Here is a 19605-nt window from a genome sequence, read left to right as displayed (position 1 = left end):
TGAGAGGTGTAATGTAGTCATGTGAAAAATAAGAATATAGGAAATATGACGTAATAAAAGTGTCTCTTTGATGAACATTGAGTGTTTCTCTTCTTCAAATTGACTCTTTTAAATGGTTCTGATTACATCAGCGCTGCTGCAACATCACTGATGTTCTCCTTCATGTCAGTCAGGTCTGATTGTGGTTTTCCTCTCAGACTATTGCTTATCTTGACATGCGGTAAGGAAAAATCATTATAAACAGGAGTAAAAACGAACAAGTACATAAATAAACTAGATAGATATCTATGGAAATACATTGTTAAAATGCATAGATTTTGTCTAGTGTTCGAAATAATGCAGTAAGAAATAAATGTCTCCTGATATCAGGCCTGTTACACTTTTTAGTGTGTAATTCATACATGAAATGCTAATTTTAATAAAATAAAATTTACATTTGCTTTTTAAAATTATTTTATTTACATTTTTTTTAAAAAGGAAATACAAACTTTTTTCCATAATAATTCAACCCTGAATACAGTTATGTTGACATTATGAAGACATCTGAGCTGAAATTGAAACAAGAAAGCAAGGAAAACAAGTGAAACAGAATCCAAGACGCATCATACTTGACTTATTCAGATGTGTAAACAAACAGTTACATTCAAGCAACATCGAACGGCATTTTTGTTTCAAGTATTCAAGCAAAAAGTAATTTCAACAGGATCCGTTTGAAAGTCCGACGTCTTTCAGACAATAATTTATGGTTTGTTTGTTTTTTTCTAACTGACTGAAGTGCTTCACAAACAGACGTATTTGTGCTTGTGCAAATCAGCCGGACTTTCCTCCAACCTCAGGTGTGTACAATACGACTTAGAACACAGAAAGAGAGCCAGGCGTCACGTCGGCGTTCATGTCGGCTCATACATCTTGTTCTCCACGCCTTTCGCTGCGTCGGCACTTTTCTCCACCTCATCTTTCTTGTTTTCTAGTTCCAAGGAGGGCTCAAATGGGGCTGCCTGCGGTGTGTCGTCATCTCCTGGTGACACACAGACATATAAGCTTGCAGCATTTTAAGTTTAGTTTGAAAAAAAAAAAAAAAAAGAAGAGAAAAAGACATTGAAACCGAGAAGTGAAGAAGTGCTCTTATCTAGCGAGTTTTCCTCTTTCTCAACGCATCAATGAAGGGTCCAGCAGATTAGAAAGAATGAAGTCAGTTCAGGTGAAAACCTGAACAACTACTTATTGGCTTTGTTTGGTGTCGGAGTCCATAAAAAAAAAAAGAAAAAGAAAGAAAAAAACAGTGCGTCATTGTGCAAGGGTGGAAACTCCTTGTCATTGTCGGTAGAAACAAACATTAAACTTTCTCAAGCACCACGATGAAAGATGCCAGAAACTGAAAACATGTTTGTTTTGGGTTTTTTTAATAGTTTCATCCAAATTATTGTACAGCTTATTTTGTGTGTCCAGTTTTATTCTGCCCTACATTAAAACCAGAGGTGGCAAAAGTAATCAAACTGTTTAAGTGTTAATATGTACTAAAGACATAATAAATTAATTTCACAACAATAAAACTTCAATAACATTATTCAATAATATTTTTAACCTGATTGACAGGGACAGACAGAAACATCTGACCAAAACAATGGACCTGGGAAAAGGTTGTTTGGAGTATTCATTTAGCATTTCTGCCTTAGAATTTAAAGGTCATTATCATAAATTGTTTTAATTGTATTCCATTATTTGCACAACTGTGTCCTATTGTTGCAGAGCTGATAAACTTTACAAGGATGAACCAAAAGCTAAAAGTAGATTCGAAAGTAAAACAGCAGGTGCAACAGGTAATACACATTCTATGACTGAACCTTTTCAAATATAATTGACCACTATGAGAGTTTTAAACCCAGATTAAATCAATATTATTGTAGTAAAACTGATTAAGTTTATCTTTGTCTCTGCTGGTGTTTTTCCCTGTATCACAAACTGTACACACAGTCCTCTGCACATTCCTAATCTGTAATGGTTAAAACAACAAGTAATGAGGGAGAAAGTGTACGAATGCGAGAATGTACCAAAAAACAAATCACAGATATTTGATATTCACGTTCTATATAGGGAGTAAAAGAAAAATGCTCAATTAAAGTACAGAAACACCAAAAGCCTATTCAAGTTCAGAAGTATTTGTACTTTATTTCTTCCCACTCTCTGGGTAAAATCTTAAATTGCTGTCAAATTGAATATTGGGAGGACAATTAATCCAAAATTTCTCTGAGTAAAGAAGGTTCACATCTCTGCCGAGCTACTAAGTTAAGTTTGCAGATGCAAGAGAAACTTGTGAGAAGTGAGTGGATTCAATGGCGTGTGTGTGGCCTGGACATTTTACACTAACGGTAGATTCTGCAGAGAATGCTGGTGTGTTATACGAGTAACCTTACCTTTAATCAGTCGCTGAACTGCTTCTCTGTCCTCCGTGATGTAGAAAGTGGCGACAAAGAAAAACACTCCGCCGATGACGCCGACGAAGGGGCAGAGCAGGAGGCTGTACTTCAGGCTGTGGAAGCTCCAGTTGCTGGTTTCAGGATTAGACGCTTGTATTGCATCAGAGATCTAAAGACGAAGGGGGTGGAAACAACATTAGTGCCCAAAGACGAAGAAAAGGCGCCATGGTGTGGGAACGTTATGTCTCACCACTCCGACCAGGTAAGGACTCCCGGCGTCACCCAGAAGGTGACCCACCGTGATCTGCACGGCTTCCGCTGTGGCCCTTCGGGTTGGTACGATGACGTACTGCAACGCACACAAATTCAATGCTCGCGTCGGGTTTCAACGCACGGTTTAACAGGTATACCCATCATTAACCTGTAGCCACACTCACCAGCAGGATGTCGGCCAGTACAGCCCAGTTCAGAGAGAGCAGCAACTCACCAAAGAAGATAAACACCTGAAATGATCCATGCAAAACATCATAAAGGTGAATAATGAATCCTTATCCTGCCAACTAATGTATAAGCAGCAGATCGTCATATTGACCACAACAGGAACAAGAAATGTTAGAAGTCCTTAATAGAATTCAAAAACTAAAAATTCACTTTGAAATTATCAATCAGTAATCAGAACCACTGTACAAAATGATGCTGCATCTCAATAAACCATTAAAAAGAATGCTACCAATAGGACTCATGTATTTCCAACAGCTGTTGCGACATGTCAGACTGGACCAAATATAAAGTGGTCCAACCCCACAAATGAACTTAAAAGCCATCAGAACACAGTTTCTTACGTAAGTTGCCGGAATACTGGCTGAAGCTGCGAAGATAGTGATGAAGAGGCAGGGCACCGACCCGATCATGCCCACTGCGCAGATGATCGGGTCTGCATTCGACACCTTCTCCCGGAACTGGCGAGACAAAGTGGTGCCCAGCGCTCCTCCCAGAATGCCCGTCGTCACCGTCACTGCACCGAAGATAAAACTGCACAACGGAGAGAGACGCGCGGTGAACCTCTGTGGACGTCGGGTTGGAGCGCGACGCCACGAAACGGAGGCGATGCCACACCTGTCGGTGGAGTCGCACGGCTCCTTGAGGCACGGTTCTCTGAGGCCTTGAGCGACGTGAGCTCTGGACAGGAAGGTGGGCAGCCAGAAGGCCAGGGCTCCAGTGAGGAAGGCCAGAGCCGTCACCCCCAGGGTTGACCACACGTAGCTTTTCCTGGAGTCACAGTGAAGAAAATCAGAGAATTAGACTATTTTTCAAGAAGGGGGGGGGGATTATTGAGGAATATTATAATAAACCTCCTTTTTGTAAATATACTGATGTTTAACGTGGGACATCTCCAATTAACGACCCAACTTTAAAGGACTTTTACAAAAAAAGAGTTTTGCTTTATGTGTCTAAGCAGGAATACATATCCAACTGCCATTTCTGTTCTTTTTTTTTTTTTTTTTACTCGTTTTGGTTTTCACGTCCTACGTTTTTAGGAGATACTTGATGTCATCCAGGTAGGAGCTCTGCCCTGTGACGCCCTCCCCGAGGGTTTCTGCGGCACCTCTGGGTGGGTTAGGGCATAAGAAGACCAACAGGACGAGTCCCACAAGACCTAAGATTGGAGTGATCTAATAAATCAGAAGAACGTTGAAATATCCATCACTGTACACGACGCGTTCAGAATATAACCGATGAATGAGAAATGTTCTCACCCTCAGGGCCCAGCGCCAGTCCCCCGTGAGAGCAGCACTGCCTGCACCGGTTATGTATCCCAGACCACTGAGAATATATAGCAACGTAAAAAAAAAATGTTTTTTTAAATGAAGGCATGCATCATTTATTTTATTCATCTGCCATTTCTTGTTATTGCATGTCGTCAAGGCTCAAGTCTTCAATGTGACAAAACAGAAACTTCAGCGTGCTTATTTAAAAGACAGATTTCGAGTCTAACCTGCCAACGGGGATGAAGATGTAGAAGATACAGATCATGACGCTTCGCTTCCCCCCCGTGAAGAGGTCGCCGATGATTGTGGGGGCGATCGTGGAGTAGCTGGCTTCCCCGATGCCGACCAGCCCTCGCAACAGCATGAGGAGCCAAAATTGCTGGAAGACATGAGAGGGCGTGAACTCACATAATCCTGTCATCGCACCTCAACGCAAGTCATTTTTCACATTCGGAAAACAACATCAGCAGCCATACTGAACGCCTTAACCCTAACCCTCGTCGTATTTAAAGCAACACCGCGGGTTGTTTGTCGTGCTACTCAAAGTTTGCCGAACAAACTTGTAAAAATAGTTGACATTTCTTTGGTTGACTGTAATATTTGCTGATTTACATTAAGTGAAAACTACTATGAGCAAATCTTTAAAGGGGGGGGGGGTTCAGTGTTGTGTAGATGTCACGCAGGATTAGATCAGGGTGTAAGATTCAGAACAGAAATAACTTCTGCAGAATGACTCAAGTGTGAGCAAGTCAGTTTTTAAGAGATGGAAGTTAGAATTTAAAGACTCTGGAAAGGCTGTTCACACGGAAACAATACAGGCGAGCTAATGCCAGTGTGCAAGAACCAATAGTCCACAGGAATCTTCACAAACACGTTGTGTTTCCCGACATGTGACTCGAAGATGAAGACAAAATAGTTGTTGAAACTAAGATGGTGTCACACCAGCGGCATGCATGCAAAACCATGCAAACCCCACGGAGGCCTGGACTTTTAGATTATATCACACCCAGTTAAATGGAACCCTTGATGAGAGTGAGCACCAGAGGAAGGAAACTACTGCGGTGGCAGGAAATTACATTCTCTGACCTCTTCTTCTTCTTCTTCCTAATTTTTCTTTCTAAATAAGAACGTATCCGTTACTCACTCACCGACCCAGTGACCAAAGAGCTGGCCGCTGCCGTCGTGAGCCAAACGCTCAAACCACCAATCATGATGTATTTGCGGTTGTAGCGATCGCCAAGGTATCCAAAGAGAGGGGCCAGCAGCAGGAAACTGCAGATGAAAACTGGAAATGGATTGGTTAAAACACTAAATTAATCCATGCTTTTTCTTGTTTTTTTATACATATATCTCAATGCAAAAACAGAACAGATCTCACAAATACAAAACTGGCCTCAGATTTAGAAACTTCATCAGAAAGTGTATTTATCAAATGCTCAGTTTAAAAACGCACCATGAAATCTTTAAGTCACGCTTCTGTTGTTAACTGTATGATGTCGAGTCACTGCAGTAGCTGTCTCTCCTGCCTGGATATCTCTTTTTATGGTTGAACTGTAATAATGGCCCATTTTTGTCATGCAGACATCATAAAAACCATCCAAAAGCGCCTTGGAGATTTTGCTGATTAATGTCATTTTTCTAAATCATTTTACATCAGATCAAACAAAAAAATATGACATGTTGTACCTTTGTGCAAGCTTTAGTGTAATACAGTAAGTATTCGACCTGAGAAAGGGTTGTTGGTTCAATCGCATTTATTGATTTTTCTTCAAACTTGTTGATTTTTATTGATCTTTTTTAGGCAGTTGCAACTAATAATTAAATAAGTTCATAAGACTTTTGACTTTTTTAGTAGAAATCTAGGAAACTAATCTACATTTTTCTTATCTGTTAGAACTTGAATCATCCAACACGCCAAGGATGTTTCACACGATGCTGTATCTTGCTTAAAAACAGCAAGATAAAACATCTTGATTCTTGTTATCTATGAATCCGTACAGCTGTCCTGCCTCATCTGTTTTGTTTTTTTTAACTACCTGAATCAGTACAGCTTTGACTCTCCTGAGGAGATTTATCATCATACCTGTTTGCAGAAGTCCGGCTGTGCTGTCGCTGATATCAAAGAAGGTCTGGATGTTGGAAAGGACGCCTACATGATGAAAGAAAATTGTGAAAACCTCCAAATGGGAGAACATAGACTATGTTGACATGGAACGCAGTCGTGTGCAATAAAATCCCACCCGCTATTGTGTAGCGCTCCATGTAGTTGAGTAGGTTGATGTAGCAAAGCACAGCGATGGCCACGTAGTCCCGTCTGGTCGGCGGAGCCGGGCTGCTCACCACGGCGTTCGGCGTAAGTGAGGAGAGGCTGTTTACGAAAGAGCCGTAGTGGAGACCCGAGCCGGAGCCCACGCTCCATCGAGGCGCCGGAGGGTCCTGCGGGGACGACACCGATCTCTTCGGCTCCATGGCGAGCGGCTCGTTCTTCACTTGGAAGGCGTCAGAACGTGTGACGTTACGGCCCGTGCACTTGCAGTTTGAGTCCCAGCGGCCTGACGTGTCATCTCACTGGATCCTCAAGCGCTGTGTTGAGTCGATGCAGCAAAGCAATTCTAACGTGTGTGCGAGAACGGGGTGTGACGCGTTTTTCATTTCTTTGAAACAAAGTGAATAACATCACTGGCTGACAATAGTGAACACATTTAGCACATTAGTCGTTCATCATCTGATGACGCACGATGGGAAGTGTCATGTTGCTCTTGCATGTGGATTCTGAAGACTGTTACTCCCCAAGTAATCCAATTTTGGGGGGGGGAATCAGTTAACGTACTTTGTGGAACCGCTTTAGAAACGGTTCTTGTGACACAAAAGAAAATTACACAAATACCCGATGGAGCAGATTGTTGCAACTGTGTCCAAACCATAAAGAAAGAAGAAGTAGATGAAATGACTTCTTTTCTTTACAAGCGACAAATTTGACCTTTAGTTCACGGGGCAGTTGCTTGAGATCAAATGATCTGTTTTACAAGCATTAAAAACAATGTTGGTGTGAAAAGACACTCAGACTTTGACGTGGATGAGGCAGAATGCGCAGTAGATACATGAAGTACAAGATGAGCATGAAAGACTAGACATGAAAGCACAATTAACATACAATTTAAATATTGTTTCAAGCGTGACATTTCGTCTGTGCATGTAAAGGCTGTAAGACTGCATTCCCAGAAAGGACTATATACTCTTATTCCCGGCTAGAGAGTCCGTGCAGAGACAACAGGGAGCCTTTTGTGCATGACATTTTTCCTCTTAACAACATTGTGCAGCAGAGTCAGTCTATTAAAGCCATAGCTGCAATAAAGCACTATCACCCACACACTTGTGTTATGTTCCCATGTAAGTTAATGATGACGCTCCAATCCGTTAAATAGAATAGAAATTGATCTAAATGTTACTTACATTTGTGCCGGCAGTACCTTGTCACTCAGCTCATTCCATACGTGCAGATGTGCCGGTGCAGACTCTTAGCGTGTATCAGAGGAAGCAGGAAGAAGTGCACAGAAGCCTCAGTTTCAACATGACTGATATATTAAGTTAGCGGAGGGACCAGCCCACTCACTGACAAGTCATATGTTCTCACACAGTCTTCAACTGTGATGCAATACCGCAGACAAGACAAATGTCATCTTCACTTTCAGCTTGTCCTCTTGGTTTTTTTTTTTTGGGGGGGGTGGTTTTTACATTTGTTTGTTTGTCAAACGCAGCACAAAAAGTCTGTTCTATCAGCTTTTCACATGTGCACACAACCGACAGGCACAAACAGATCATCCGGTCCAACCAGCTGTGCTTCATCATCTCTGATTCTGTATCACTATTTTTTATCTAACAGAAGAACAGATGATTAAAATAGTGCAATGTTTCACTTTTCTCACAAGGGTGTCACCTTTTGTGAATCAAAATAAATGGACTTTAATCTTTATTTTCCCTGCATTATTAAAACCACAAACTACAGAAGGTGGTTTGATCTTGAGAGTGGACTGTGTCATGTGCGGATCTGCACAATGTAGAATAATTGCTTCTATCTTAGAGTAAACCTTACCAATAAATCAATGAAGGGAGGCCACATGTCCTGCTATCAGATATGAACCGTTCAGGTCAGAGACCACCGCTGAAGACTGCTGGTGGCGTGATGGTGGCTGTCAGCAACAAAACCAACTTCCTCTCTCGTTCTTAGAAAAAAACAAGGTGAGAACAATCAGTAAGCTGCTTGGTGTGTGAGAAGATTTCATGACTCCAGCTTGAATGTAGGAGTGGGAGGTGGTGATGCACTGTTAAACATGACATTTATCACATAGTTAAACATATGCACTGATACTGTCACAAGTGATAGTAGCTCAAAAACAAAACCAGTAGCAATACTACTCGTTTCTCTGCTGCAGAGGTTAGTAGTATTACCTTACAGAAGGAGGATCTGATTCCAGGCCGAGGCCTTGCAGGATTTGCATGTTCTCCCTGTGCCTGCATGTTTTCTTTGGCTTGCTTTCCACAATCTAAAGATATGATTCTGGGGTCAAACATTAACCCTAAATTATTTTCTTCTTATATAAAAAAAACCAAAAAACAACCTATGTTAAATTCTTCATATATTTTAATACCAAGAGACTTAATTTAACCTTTAAAAGATTGCCACATCTGTCCACTATTTAGGTAACATTCTCAGTCGACGTCCCGTAAGTTGCAACGACATACTACACAACTACAAATTCACTGTACACAACCACAAATTCCTCTTTTACAAGCGCTCAAACCTTTTTCACCACTAATATCTCCACACGCGACACGTTCAACGCTGCTTTAATCCTTTCTTCTCTTTTCTTCTCGAAATTACAAGGCTGTAATTAACAGAATGGCCACGTGATGGCAGTAATATATCAATGTCAATGACGCCTGCTGCACTTACTCGTCAGCGAAGAAGAGTAAAACGGCAACAACAGCTACAGCAGAAGAAGGCGACGAAGAAGAATAATGAGGAAAATGCTGAGCGGCGAATAGAAGCGACGGAGGACTCTTCAGTGATCGTGAAAATTAACGCTGTTACCTCGAAATAACACCATCAAACATAGCTGAATTACACTCGCTGAGCCATGACAGAACCTCAGTCGGCGCTGTTACTCAGGAGACAGCTCGCAGGTAATGAAACATTGATGTTGAAGCGATGCGGGGAGCCGAGCTAAAGGCTTATGTTGTGATTTCCACAGCAGGGCTGGCGCAAACTGTTCGTCTCCAACCTTTTACATGACCATTAAAGTCCTCTGACACGAAGAGTGCGTGGCTGACACCGCCAGGAGAATAGTTAAGCCCCGTTCTCAACTGACAGTTAAACGTCGTCGGTTTGTCTGGAGAGCTGCTTGTTTGTTTTTGTGCTCCGATGCTGCGGGATGATTGCAGTTGAAAGTCCCAACGACTTTCCGGATGGAGCTCCCTCCGAGCCGAGCGATATGTTTATATGCATTTTAACCCGCATCGGGAGTCGTATTTCTCGCATTTGAAAATCACGTTTATCCGTGTTGTGATTCACGCAATTCTGACAAATGTTTATGGATTGTTGACATCGCTACGCAGGCTAACGTTAGCGGTGTTTCGGATTGACTGGTTATCCCTTGTTAACTGATGACCGACGTTCTTTTGCGTCCATCGTCGTTGCTGCGAGGAACAGATATTTTAAAAACTCGACAGAAAACCATAGCTGTTCTGGCGAACGCCGTTCAACCGCGTTTGCAATTAAGTTTCAAAGTGCCGTGCCTTTTCTGCGTCTTATTTTAACGTCTGCCGTTACTGGCAGCATCGACTAACGTTAAAGGACGTCGGTCACCGCTTAACACGGACGCGAGTTAATCCGCAACCCCGCTGTCACTGTTGTTAGCCTCCACGAGCTGACGAGGCTAACGTTAATCTCGCATTACCTCAATTCGCTATTTTCTGCAGGGCCAGCCGCGAAACAAATTTAGCCGTCCTAATATTAGTCACTCCGAGTCGCACCCACGCCCTGTTATTGTTTTTGGGTTTGTGGAGCCACTGCTTTGGTTTTCAGGGTTTAATTGAGATGAAAAAGTCCCTGTGCAAACTGTCAGTACACAGTGTGCTCTGCTCCTTTGTAACTGTGTCAGACTCTCCATGGACCCTGATGAACCTGGCTCCCTTTACAAATCAGGAATTCAGCTCTTTTCTAAAGCCTTATATCTCACAGATACGTGTAACAATATTATCATAATAATTCTAAAGCCAGCAATCAGTCCAGATTTCCTTTGTTTCGCTTTTATAGCATTTTAAATTACAATAAAACCTATTGTTTAGAATTGGTGACATTGAAACACACTGTATTGTCTGTCTACATATATTATTGTTGCTGATAATAACCAAGAATCCAAAGAAGCAGCTCTGTTGAAAGTGTCTCAGGGGATTCATAAAGACATGCCCAATGACTTGGAAATAATGCATAGTGCACTCAGAATACATATTGTGGCTTTCAATCAATGAAACATTAATTATATAGCATGTGCTTCACAGCAGTGATTCCTAACAAGGGGGGGTCCCACCCCTACAGGGGTCATAATGTCCTTGATTTTCAGGGGTATGACACATTTTCTTTGTCTTAAAAATAGATAAGTCAGCTTTTAGTTAATGTATGCCAAAGGTTTTAGCATTAAATTACCAGTGTATTGTTTTTTTATTTTTTTTTTTAATATCTAAACTAAATTACCATCCCGTATAGTGGAGGAGCAAGAAGCTCATGGGTTCAAACACTGGTTGGGCCTTTCTGCTTGGAGTTTACATGTTCTCCTTGTATGTGCATGGCTTTCCTCCCACAGTCCAGAAACATGTATGAGGGGTTATTTGGCGAAACTTAATTGCCTCTCGGTGTGAGTGTGAGTGGTTGTCTGTCTCTGTTTGTCCTCAGAGGAAGATGGATCCTTATAAAAGGGAAAAAAAGTGTGGCTAGTGAGGAATATGGCTTCATTGAAGCAATGCACCAAAATAGAGCTGAATGCGTCTTTTGTTGTTGAAAAAAATTGCTGAATATAAGCGAATCTTCCAGCTGAAGCGGCACCAGTCCACCAAACACCCAAAGACTGTGTAAACCCAAATAATTTATCCTCAGAGAAAAAGGAACTCATCGTTACAGAATATAACAAAGAACCTGTGCTTCTCAAACAGTGTGTTATGAAGAATTAAAAGCAACGCTAAAAATTATGTAAAACTAAAAATTCCACAACAGGTAAAGAAGGACATTAGTTAGAATCCTTGTTAAAAATGAAGGCCCTGAGCCTGCTTTTAGTAACATGAACATTCCCTGCAGCCCTCAGTTTCCCCGGCAGGCTGTGATACTGGAAAGCGGCCTCTCCGGAGGTTCTTGTATTTACAGTGGAAATGATTAAAAGGCTGGTGCCAAAGGACCTGAGGGTTCACAATGGTTCATAAGATAAAGACGATGTTTGCCAATGTTTCGAATTTCATTTTGATAAGCATCAACATAGCCATGCAAAACTCCTAAGTACAAGTACTATTTAATTACATGGAACGCAACATATATTCAGACTGGTAATTACAGCATAAAGACAGTTCAAAATGTTTCCTAAATACCAATTTCCAAATCTTGCATGACATGTGGGCATTCGTATGTTAATGCCCTCTGTATTTACATCACATACCCATGAATTTCTGCTCATTATGGTACATTTACAGTGACGAGACATTTCTTGTAGATGTCAGGAGGTATGAGGTATTTTAAACATGTTGTTAAATTATAGAATGTGTCTTTTAAGTGCTTTAAAATTAGATTATTTCTAGCCTTTATGCAGATGTTTTTTCACCCTTCATTTTCTAAAGTGTGTCAGTCTGTAATGCACTATTATTAAGGTATTAATAACAAAACTTTTCAGATAAATCAAAGTAGATGTGTGTTATAGGTGTCATCAATCCATGCTGCTCAGCAGGACAAGGGAGAAACAAGTCATTTTTAGGTTTGTGCGCATTGGGTGTAGATCGATTTAGTTTGGGTATAAGTACATTCAGATGTATTTATTTATTTATTTTGGTTTATTTATAAGGGTTTTATTTATGTATGCATTTGCATAACTGCATATATACATAGTCAAAGATTTTTATATGCATCTGTACTTTGTGTATGTTTTGACATTTGTAGGAGAAATTAAAAAAAAAAAATCCTGTCTTTTGAATGACAGAATCAGATTTATTTATTAGTCTTCATTCCACATGGGCTCACATTATCCAGTTAAAAGTATTTTTCCTTGCTGGTCTGAAATATTCAAGTGGTTGTGATTGTATAAATATTTACAATGAGGCTCGTTGGTCTGTATTGAAGCAGCAGTTTGAGAGCAGTGGAGAAATGCAGTTTGATCCAGTGACTGATCTCTGAAGGTCTTCTGGTTTCACTGACATGCCCTCTCTCACTCGGCCTCGCCGCCCCCGAGCGTGGCCTCTTGAGACAAGGGTTATGTTGTTTTCTCAGCAGGGATCACAGAAGCACAAAATGACTCCCGTTATCACAGTGGAGGTACGAAGATGTGAGCCGTCTGACTTTGCTGGTTGTTTTTCGTCTTAGAGCTGAACAAAAACCCAGTGGAGGGCTTCTCAGCAGGCCTGATCGAGGATAATGATCTCTACAGATGGGAAGTCCTCATCATCGGGCCTCCTGACACACTGTAGTAAGTCTTGCTTGCTTTTGTGTACAAAGTACTTGCTTGGAGATGTGTTGCTCACTTGTGCATCTCATGGGGCTTCTGTTTGATTTTGTTTTGTAACTTGCGCATTTATTTATAAAAAAAAATGTCCCATTCTTTTTCTATTCACAGTGAAGGTGGTGTGTTCAAAGCTCACCTGACATTTCCCAAAGATTACCCTCTCAGGCCTCCTAAAATGAAATTTATCACAGAAATTTGGCACCCAAACGGTAGGTGCACATGTTGCTCACTGTAAATAATTCTTTTATTTGTAGAAGGGAATTTAAGTATTAAGCTTTGTAGCATTTAGCATTCACAAAATGCATCTTTTGAGCTTCACTCTGGAAATTTTTGAAATGTAAAACAAGTATTACTACTATGCAGGAGTTACATGTTCATTAGCTTTTTAGCCTCATCCCATGTGTGCTACTTTATTTTCATTTTCACAACTTAAAGAAACATCTAAGTAAATATGTTTTTGGTGGCAAGTGTCAATAGCCAACAAAATCTCTCAACAATGATCCTTACAAATTATTGAGTTAAGACTTTAACCTCTTATTGATGTTGAGAGTTGCTGTTGACGTAACCAAAACAAACTCGGTGTTACAGGTTTGGTGGTTCATAAGAAGGGTTGATTCATCTAGCTGCCATTAAATTAGAGCTTATTTAAAAAAAGTCCTGTTTGGTTTTTGCACATCTTTGTCAAAATGTCTGAATTTGATGTCATATAGCAGCTTTCTTTTAAAGACTGATTTTTACATAAATAAAAGAATTGAACTTCCCAGACTGAGGCATGTGCCAGGTCCTTTGACAGGCTGCTGAGTGAGCTTAAAGGACCAGCACAAGAATCTTTACTGAATATCGTTTTATTGATACTTTCTGTAAACGATCTCCAGTTTGTGATTGGTCATCGGGGTCTGAAAGCAACGATAACATCTGTTGTGCTGCGTAAATAGTGGAGGAGTTTTCTGTTTCATGAAGAAATTTTCACGTGTTTCTCTTTTGGTTTTTCTTCCCCAGTTGACAAGAACGGAGATGTATGTATTTCTATTTTGCACGAGCCTGGAGAGGACAAGTACGGCTATGAGAAGCCAGAGGAGCGCTGGCTGCCTATCCACACAGTGGAAACTATAATGATTAGTGTTATCTCAATGCTGGCAGATCCCAACGGTGACTCACCAGCCAATGTGGACGCAGCAGTAAGTTGACGAATTTTTTAGAAATACAGAATCAGTCTCCTTTTTTTACTCTAAATCGTAACTAATTGCTAATATATCTTAAAAAACATAGGGAAAGTGTTCATATTGTTTAGTGTGAGAAGAGGGAAAAGTGAGTAAGGGGGCCCTGCAAAATGTAAAATTGCTGTTAATAAGTAAAAACAATGCATTTGGGAGTTTTAATGAAATAACTGAGATTTTATGTTTTTGTCTGCAGAAAGAGTGGAGGGAGGACAGACATGGGGCATTCAAAAGGAAAGTCGCTCGCTGTGTACGAAAAAGCCAAGAAACTGCGTTTGAGTGATATTTAGCGACGACCATGCTTCATGTTTTCAGGGCAAGTATTCTGCACTGTCACTCTCGTCACACATCACCAGTCATCTCTAACTTCTTTCAAAAAATAATAAAAAAAGCTGCATCACTGCTGAAAGTCAAGCTTGAATGTAAATGTGTTTATTTGGTATGCCTTGCTTAGAATCATTAAACACACTTTTGGATAAAACCTTCATTATACAGCTTATAGTGTTTGTCAAAGATGTAGGGAGAGGTGATGTTACAGCTGTTTATCATGTCTCCTTCAGCAAATACAGTAACACAAACGTATCTCTAGGATACTGTACAATTGCAAAGCAAAACCAATTATCCAGCCTGCCAAATTACGATATAGTATCGATTCACAGCCACAACAAAAATACACCGTTAGTTTAGGATACGTTTACAGCATGAGTGATTTTTATATACACAGAAACATTTTCATTCAGTTGATTAAAGCAAAAACAGGCATACATAAATGTAGGAAGGTATAAAAATAAACTCACCATGACAACATGGCTTTGAAGCTAATGCAAGGTGAGCGAGGGTGGTTTATGTCCGTTACAAAAACGGGGTTCATCGACGGCGTACACACGATGACTTAAGATGCAAAATCGTTGATGTGCTTTTATTTACAAAAACTTTTCCAAAAATGAAAGGAGGTCGGTGGGTGCCTGTGCCCTTTGCTGCCCTACTATTCAGAAAGCCGTACATATTTATTCGGGGGATAACAAACCAACCAGTGCAGTGCTCCAAGGTTTATTTTTCATTACCTGGAGAAAATGGCATCCAACTACAGCCAGCCTCCCCTATTTTTTTCCCCGACGGATAAAACTTCTGAAGTTCAGGCTCCTTTAGGAACTATGGAAAAACTTCAGGTCTACATTCCTAATGGTATATGCTGAACACTCATAAATGCACAACTTAACAAAAAACTAAAAGAATTTATTTTTTTCCCGAGAGATGAGAGAGCCGAGAGCTTTTCTTTTCCTCTAAACAAATATGGTGGCCATCCCCGGATGATCCACTTCCCGAATTGTGACCTCCTTGTCACAGGGTCAGTGCTATGGGTGCGCAAGGCCCTCAACCCTAATGCCCAGAAGCATATGAACTTTGCGCCAAATCGCACATATGCAGATCATACGACCCACTGTGGCGACACTGTAAGCTGAAATATGCACTAACTTAGTACCGGCTGGTTGTAAGCACTGTGGCATGGAGAGTAAAATCAGGTAACTGTACACAACATCAATAATCTAATCCACAAGTGATCACCCAGAAATCGGATTTAAAAAAAGGAAGTGTAATTTACTTCTGACTGCCGGTTCCTAACTGAATGTTCTTTCTTCCCACAGGTCTCCAATTGAAAATCAACATGGCACTGTCTCCTGCACTCTTCCACCCTGTCGCCAGGCTTGTCCTCTGACTCTGTAGCGCTAACAGACCGGCCACAGTCGAACATCTAAGTGGCTGCCATGGCTGACAGAAAATTGCCAAGCAAGTGCCAACTCCAAAAGTAAAAAAAAAAAAAAAGACAACAAAAACCCAGAAGACGATGAAACATTTTTCCACTCTATGAACTGCTTCAATATTCAGGAAGATATTGTAAAGACATGTACATAGCACAGACTAAACCGGATAATATATATGCTCCCCTTCCATCCACCAAGACATTAGACTCAATGAATAGCGCTGGTTTGGACAAGTTTATTTTTGTCCATTCTCCTCCTCTCAACTCCAGCATGAATTAGTTCTCTTTAGCTTGTTTTCACAGGAGGTCTTAAATGAAGAATCACAGTGCTGTTTGGAGGAACCTCCCCCACGAAGAGCTTTGCCGGATTCAAGCCAAGCGATCACCACTCCACCGAGGAATACCGCCATATTGAAATGCCCAGCTCCTCCCCCGGGTTCCTAAACACCCCCAGAACCTGGCATCACTTGTGAATGATTTGTGTCTTTATCAGTTAGTAGTCTTACCATCACGCTCGGTTGACGTGAGAACGAAAACGAACGTACCCCTTAATTTTTGTGCATGCTAAATTTTGTTTGATCCTTTTTTCAAAAGTGCCTCCTAATAAAATGCTTGGCCACTTCACCCCGCATTAGCAAGTGTTTAAAATGTTGACAAACGACGGAGAACTTGTGTCCCACCAGTACAGATTTATTTATTAGCCATTACACCAGGGTTCCTCTCTAGTTACAGCATTGCTAACAATTTGGTGTAGCAATAACTTGCCTAGTAGGACATATAAAGATGTTAATTTTTGATATCCTGATAGTTTGAGGTCCTTCCCCGATATTCGTTAAGCAGCACCTCTCCTCTGTGTTGCTCACAGTAGGAATTGTTATGCATGCTTTATCTGATTTTGGGTTGTTTTCTTGCTGAATGTTTTTGGGATTTCGTTGGCGAATGTTTGTGCGTATAGTGTCGCCTCGATTCCACTGCACAGAATGTGACTGGACGCTACGGCAAAGTGTACCCAGACCCAAACCTGCTGCACCTTTCCACTGCAGAGAGCACCGTTAAAATGTAGGCGGGATTGTGAGCGCCGAAGATATGTGATGTCATTACGCAACAGTATTTTCAGTTGGGGGAACGTGAGCTCCGACCTGGCCGGCTGCTTGGGGGGGGGGGGAGACGGCAATGGATGCCCGACCATCCAGCCTGTTTTAAATACCTATGAATCCTCTGTTGTTTACATACTCTGCTTTGCACTGCCTGTTTTGCTAACAAGTGGCGACTGAGACCAGGGGCTCTGGCCCAGGCGCCGCCTCGCATCCTCTCCCGAGCCATAGGACCAGGGCCAGCCGGTGTGTGCAGGCACGGAAAAAATTCCACTCTCTCGGGACCAAGTTGCATCTCTGAGGCCACAATAAAAAAAAGTTTAACGAAGCACAGTATGTAAACAGCAACAGAGGATTCATACGGTGGATGAGATATTTAAATATTACAGGAGTGACTTAATTCACTGACCAATCTGCAGACGACTGCGTTTTGCTCCTCTTTGTGTACCCCAGCGGAAGGGTGGCGAAAAATCATTTCGGTACGGTTTGATTCGGTACCATCCGCAACTTTTGGAGTGGGCATGCATTAAAACCCGAACCGAAACATACCAGCACATTCTGCGCAGTGGAAGCGAGACTGAAGTTTGCCAGTTTCCTTTGTTTTTGCCGCTCTCTTCCACACGTCCACATTCTCAAGATTACTCTGCTCACTGAACTATTATAGTTTTGCCTCATGTACAAAAACAAAATACTGATGTATATTTTTCATGTTATGAAACCTATCACCTGTAGTGAGTTCTTCTAAAATCTGACTTTTTTTTTTCAATATTTCTTTGTGTATTTAATTCAGTGTCGATTGAGGAATTTCTATCAACAGATTTTTATTCTTTTAACATTTTCAACATTGCCAAGTAGCAAGTTGACTTTCTTCGTGTTTGGATAATGAGTTAAATTAGTAGTTTCTGATGGATGTGGTGTTGAAGTCACAAAACTGATACAAAACACATTTCCCGTCAATGTGCATCACCAAAACCATTGAAGACTAATTTAAAATCAACACGCACAAGAAGTTTTAATTGAGTTTAAACCTTATCATTAAAGGGGTGGGGGGGAAAGTTATACAACCTTATTTTTACTGTCCAATACTTTAATCCGGGGTATGCATTTTTATTGAGTACCGCTCACTTATGGATGTCTTTTCTTGAAAGTAGCACAATTTGTATAACTGCACCCAGCAGACATTGAATGTCACATCTGGTCTCCCGTCAATCTGCTTCACGCAATATTCACATCGCACATTTTTTCTTTTGGTCACCAATTCCATCAAAAATAACAACAAAAAAATCTTTCAAGAGCAATTCCATGATTTTTACATTAATCTTTGTATTTGCATAAACTTTTTTCCTCGTGTTTTTATTTTGTTTTATAGCCTGCTTAACACTGAAATCAACCAAACACACACCTTTTCCTGTACTTATGTCGCCCGATTTAAAATTCTAAACTTGTTTGGAAAACAATTTCCTTTCTTTAAGGTGATGGCTGGCTTTAGATAGCTTTGATTCCAAACCTATAGATCAAACTGGTTTTATTTTTTTCCCAAAACTGCAACTGGAACACAATTACAAATATAATTACTATTACTGTTGCAGTAATGTACCAACATCTGTTTAAATTACTCTTAAGAAGATGCTTAGCTTTACAAACTGCACACTCTAAGATCAGCTCCAATGCCAGTCTAGCACCGCAAAGTGTCACGGTGACGATTTCACTGCAGTATTTATTGTTTTCTTCATTTCAACCCGTAGGTTCGTGATGGATGGCAGTCTGGGTATGGATCGGTTCAACCTGGTTTCAAAGGATGGGAAAATACATCGACAGTCCTGGGTCAACACTGTGGGTTCAAGGTGCTGTGTGCTTGCAGGGGCTGTTCCTACCATCTTTGTGGAAAAAACAAAAGTCTCAGCAGCAACACAGAGGCTCAGTGGTTAGTGGACGACGTGTTCATCCTCCAGAATGTGAGCTTCACCAATGATGTGAGAAGGATGAAGTACCTTGGTCATTTGTGCACATTTTGAGATGGGACCAATCGGTCGGCACTGTTTGGATGACAAGACCAGCTACTACCATTGCCTTGGAGAGGAGGACTCATGAATAGTATCGGAACGTGTGTGTGCCCACAAGAACTTTAATAAAAATGTGTTGGCAAGCTTTGCATTGATTTAATGCCAGTTGATCTCAGTTCCATCGATCATACTGTTATGTGTACATTGTTTATGTGACAGGATGGTGTTGGCTTGGAGCAGCTGCACACTGTAATAATATATCAATGTAATGATTTTTACCTGTAAGAAAACCACTCTTTGCTGGATTTCAATTCTACATCATCTACCTTTACTTCTGTGGAAAATCACTCATTAAAAGCAGCTTTTTTTATTTGAAATATTTATTGGGTTATTTTTATAAAAATGTAAATAAATTAAGTAAGATTCACCGTGTGAAATCTCCTCAGGCTAAAACATTTCTCACGCTCCTGATGCTCCTTGCTGTTGTTTTGCCACTACCGGAAGTCAGCGCTCATTTGCTCGCTTCGAACTGGCCCGTGCGCGGGTCTCCAGTTAAATACAGGTCTATGGCCACCATCACCATAGCC

The 19605-nt window shown here is 40.9% G+C and overlaps 2 protein-coding genes across 3 annotated transcripts; one reads left to right on the top strand and one right to left on the bottom strand.

Moving 5' to 3' along the window:
• Window positions 1–541: 541 nt before the first annotated feature.
• spns3 (SPNS lysolipid transporter 3, sphingosine-1-phosphate (putative)) lies at window positions 542–6771 on the bottom strand. The gene is made up of 12 exons (XM_080509446.1): window positions 6427–6771; window positions 6270–6335; window positions 5335–5471; window positions 4414–4565; window positions 4175–4241; window positions 3948–4090; window positions 3534–3686; window positions 3260–3449; window positions 2855–2920; window positions 2668–2766; window positions 2415–2586; window positions 542–1018 (listed from the first exon to the last, which is right to left on the bottom strand). The coding sequence occupies exons 1-12, from the start codon at window positions 6653–6655 to the stop codon at window positions 891–893; spliced, it is 1602 nt and encodes a 533-aa protein (XP_080365572.1). The 5' UTR covers window positions 6656–6771; the 3' UTR covers window positions 542–890.
• A 2425-nt stretch (window positions 6772–9196) lies between these two features.
• On the top strand, window positions 9197–19161 carry ube2g1a (ubiquitin-conjugating enzyme E2G 1a). Of its 2 annotated transcripts, XR_013936894.1 has the most exons (7): window positions 9197–9370; window positions 12804–12906; window positions 13054–13151; window positions 13942–14120; window positions 14356–14475; window positions 15806–18939; window positions 19032–19161. XR_013936894.1 is itself a non-coding variant. In XM_080508200.1 (6 exons), the coding sequence occupies exons 1-5, from the start codon at window positions 9325–9327 to the stop codon at window positions 14440–14442; spliced, it is 513 nt and encodes a 170-aa protein (XP_080364326.1). In that variant the 5' UTR covers window positions 9197–9324; the 3' UTR covers window positions 14443–14475; window positions 15806–19161. The 2 variants fall into 2 exon arrangements, 1 of the variants encoding a protein (XP_080364326.1); XM_080508200.1 differs by having other exon boundaries at window positions 15806–19161.
• The last annotated feature ends 444 nt before the right edge of the window (window positions 19162–19605 follow it).

This window comes from Blennius ocellaris (assembly GCF_963422515.1).
Source record: "Blennius ocellaris genome assembly, chromosome: 14".
Lineage (NCBI taxonomy): Eukaryota > Metazoa > Chordata > Actinopteri > Blenniiformes > Blenniidae > Blennius > Blennius ocellaris.
The sequence above is the reverse complement of the archived record's forward strand: the minus strand, read 5'-3'. Positions and strand labels throughout refer to the sequence as shown.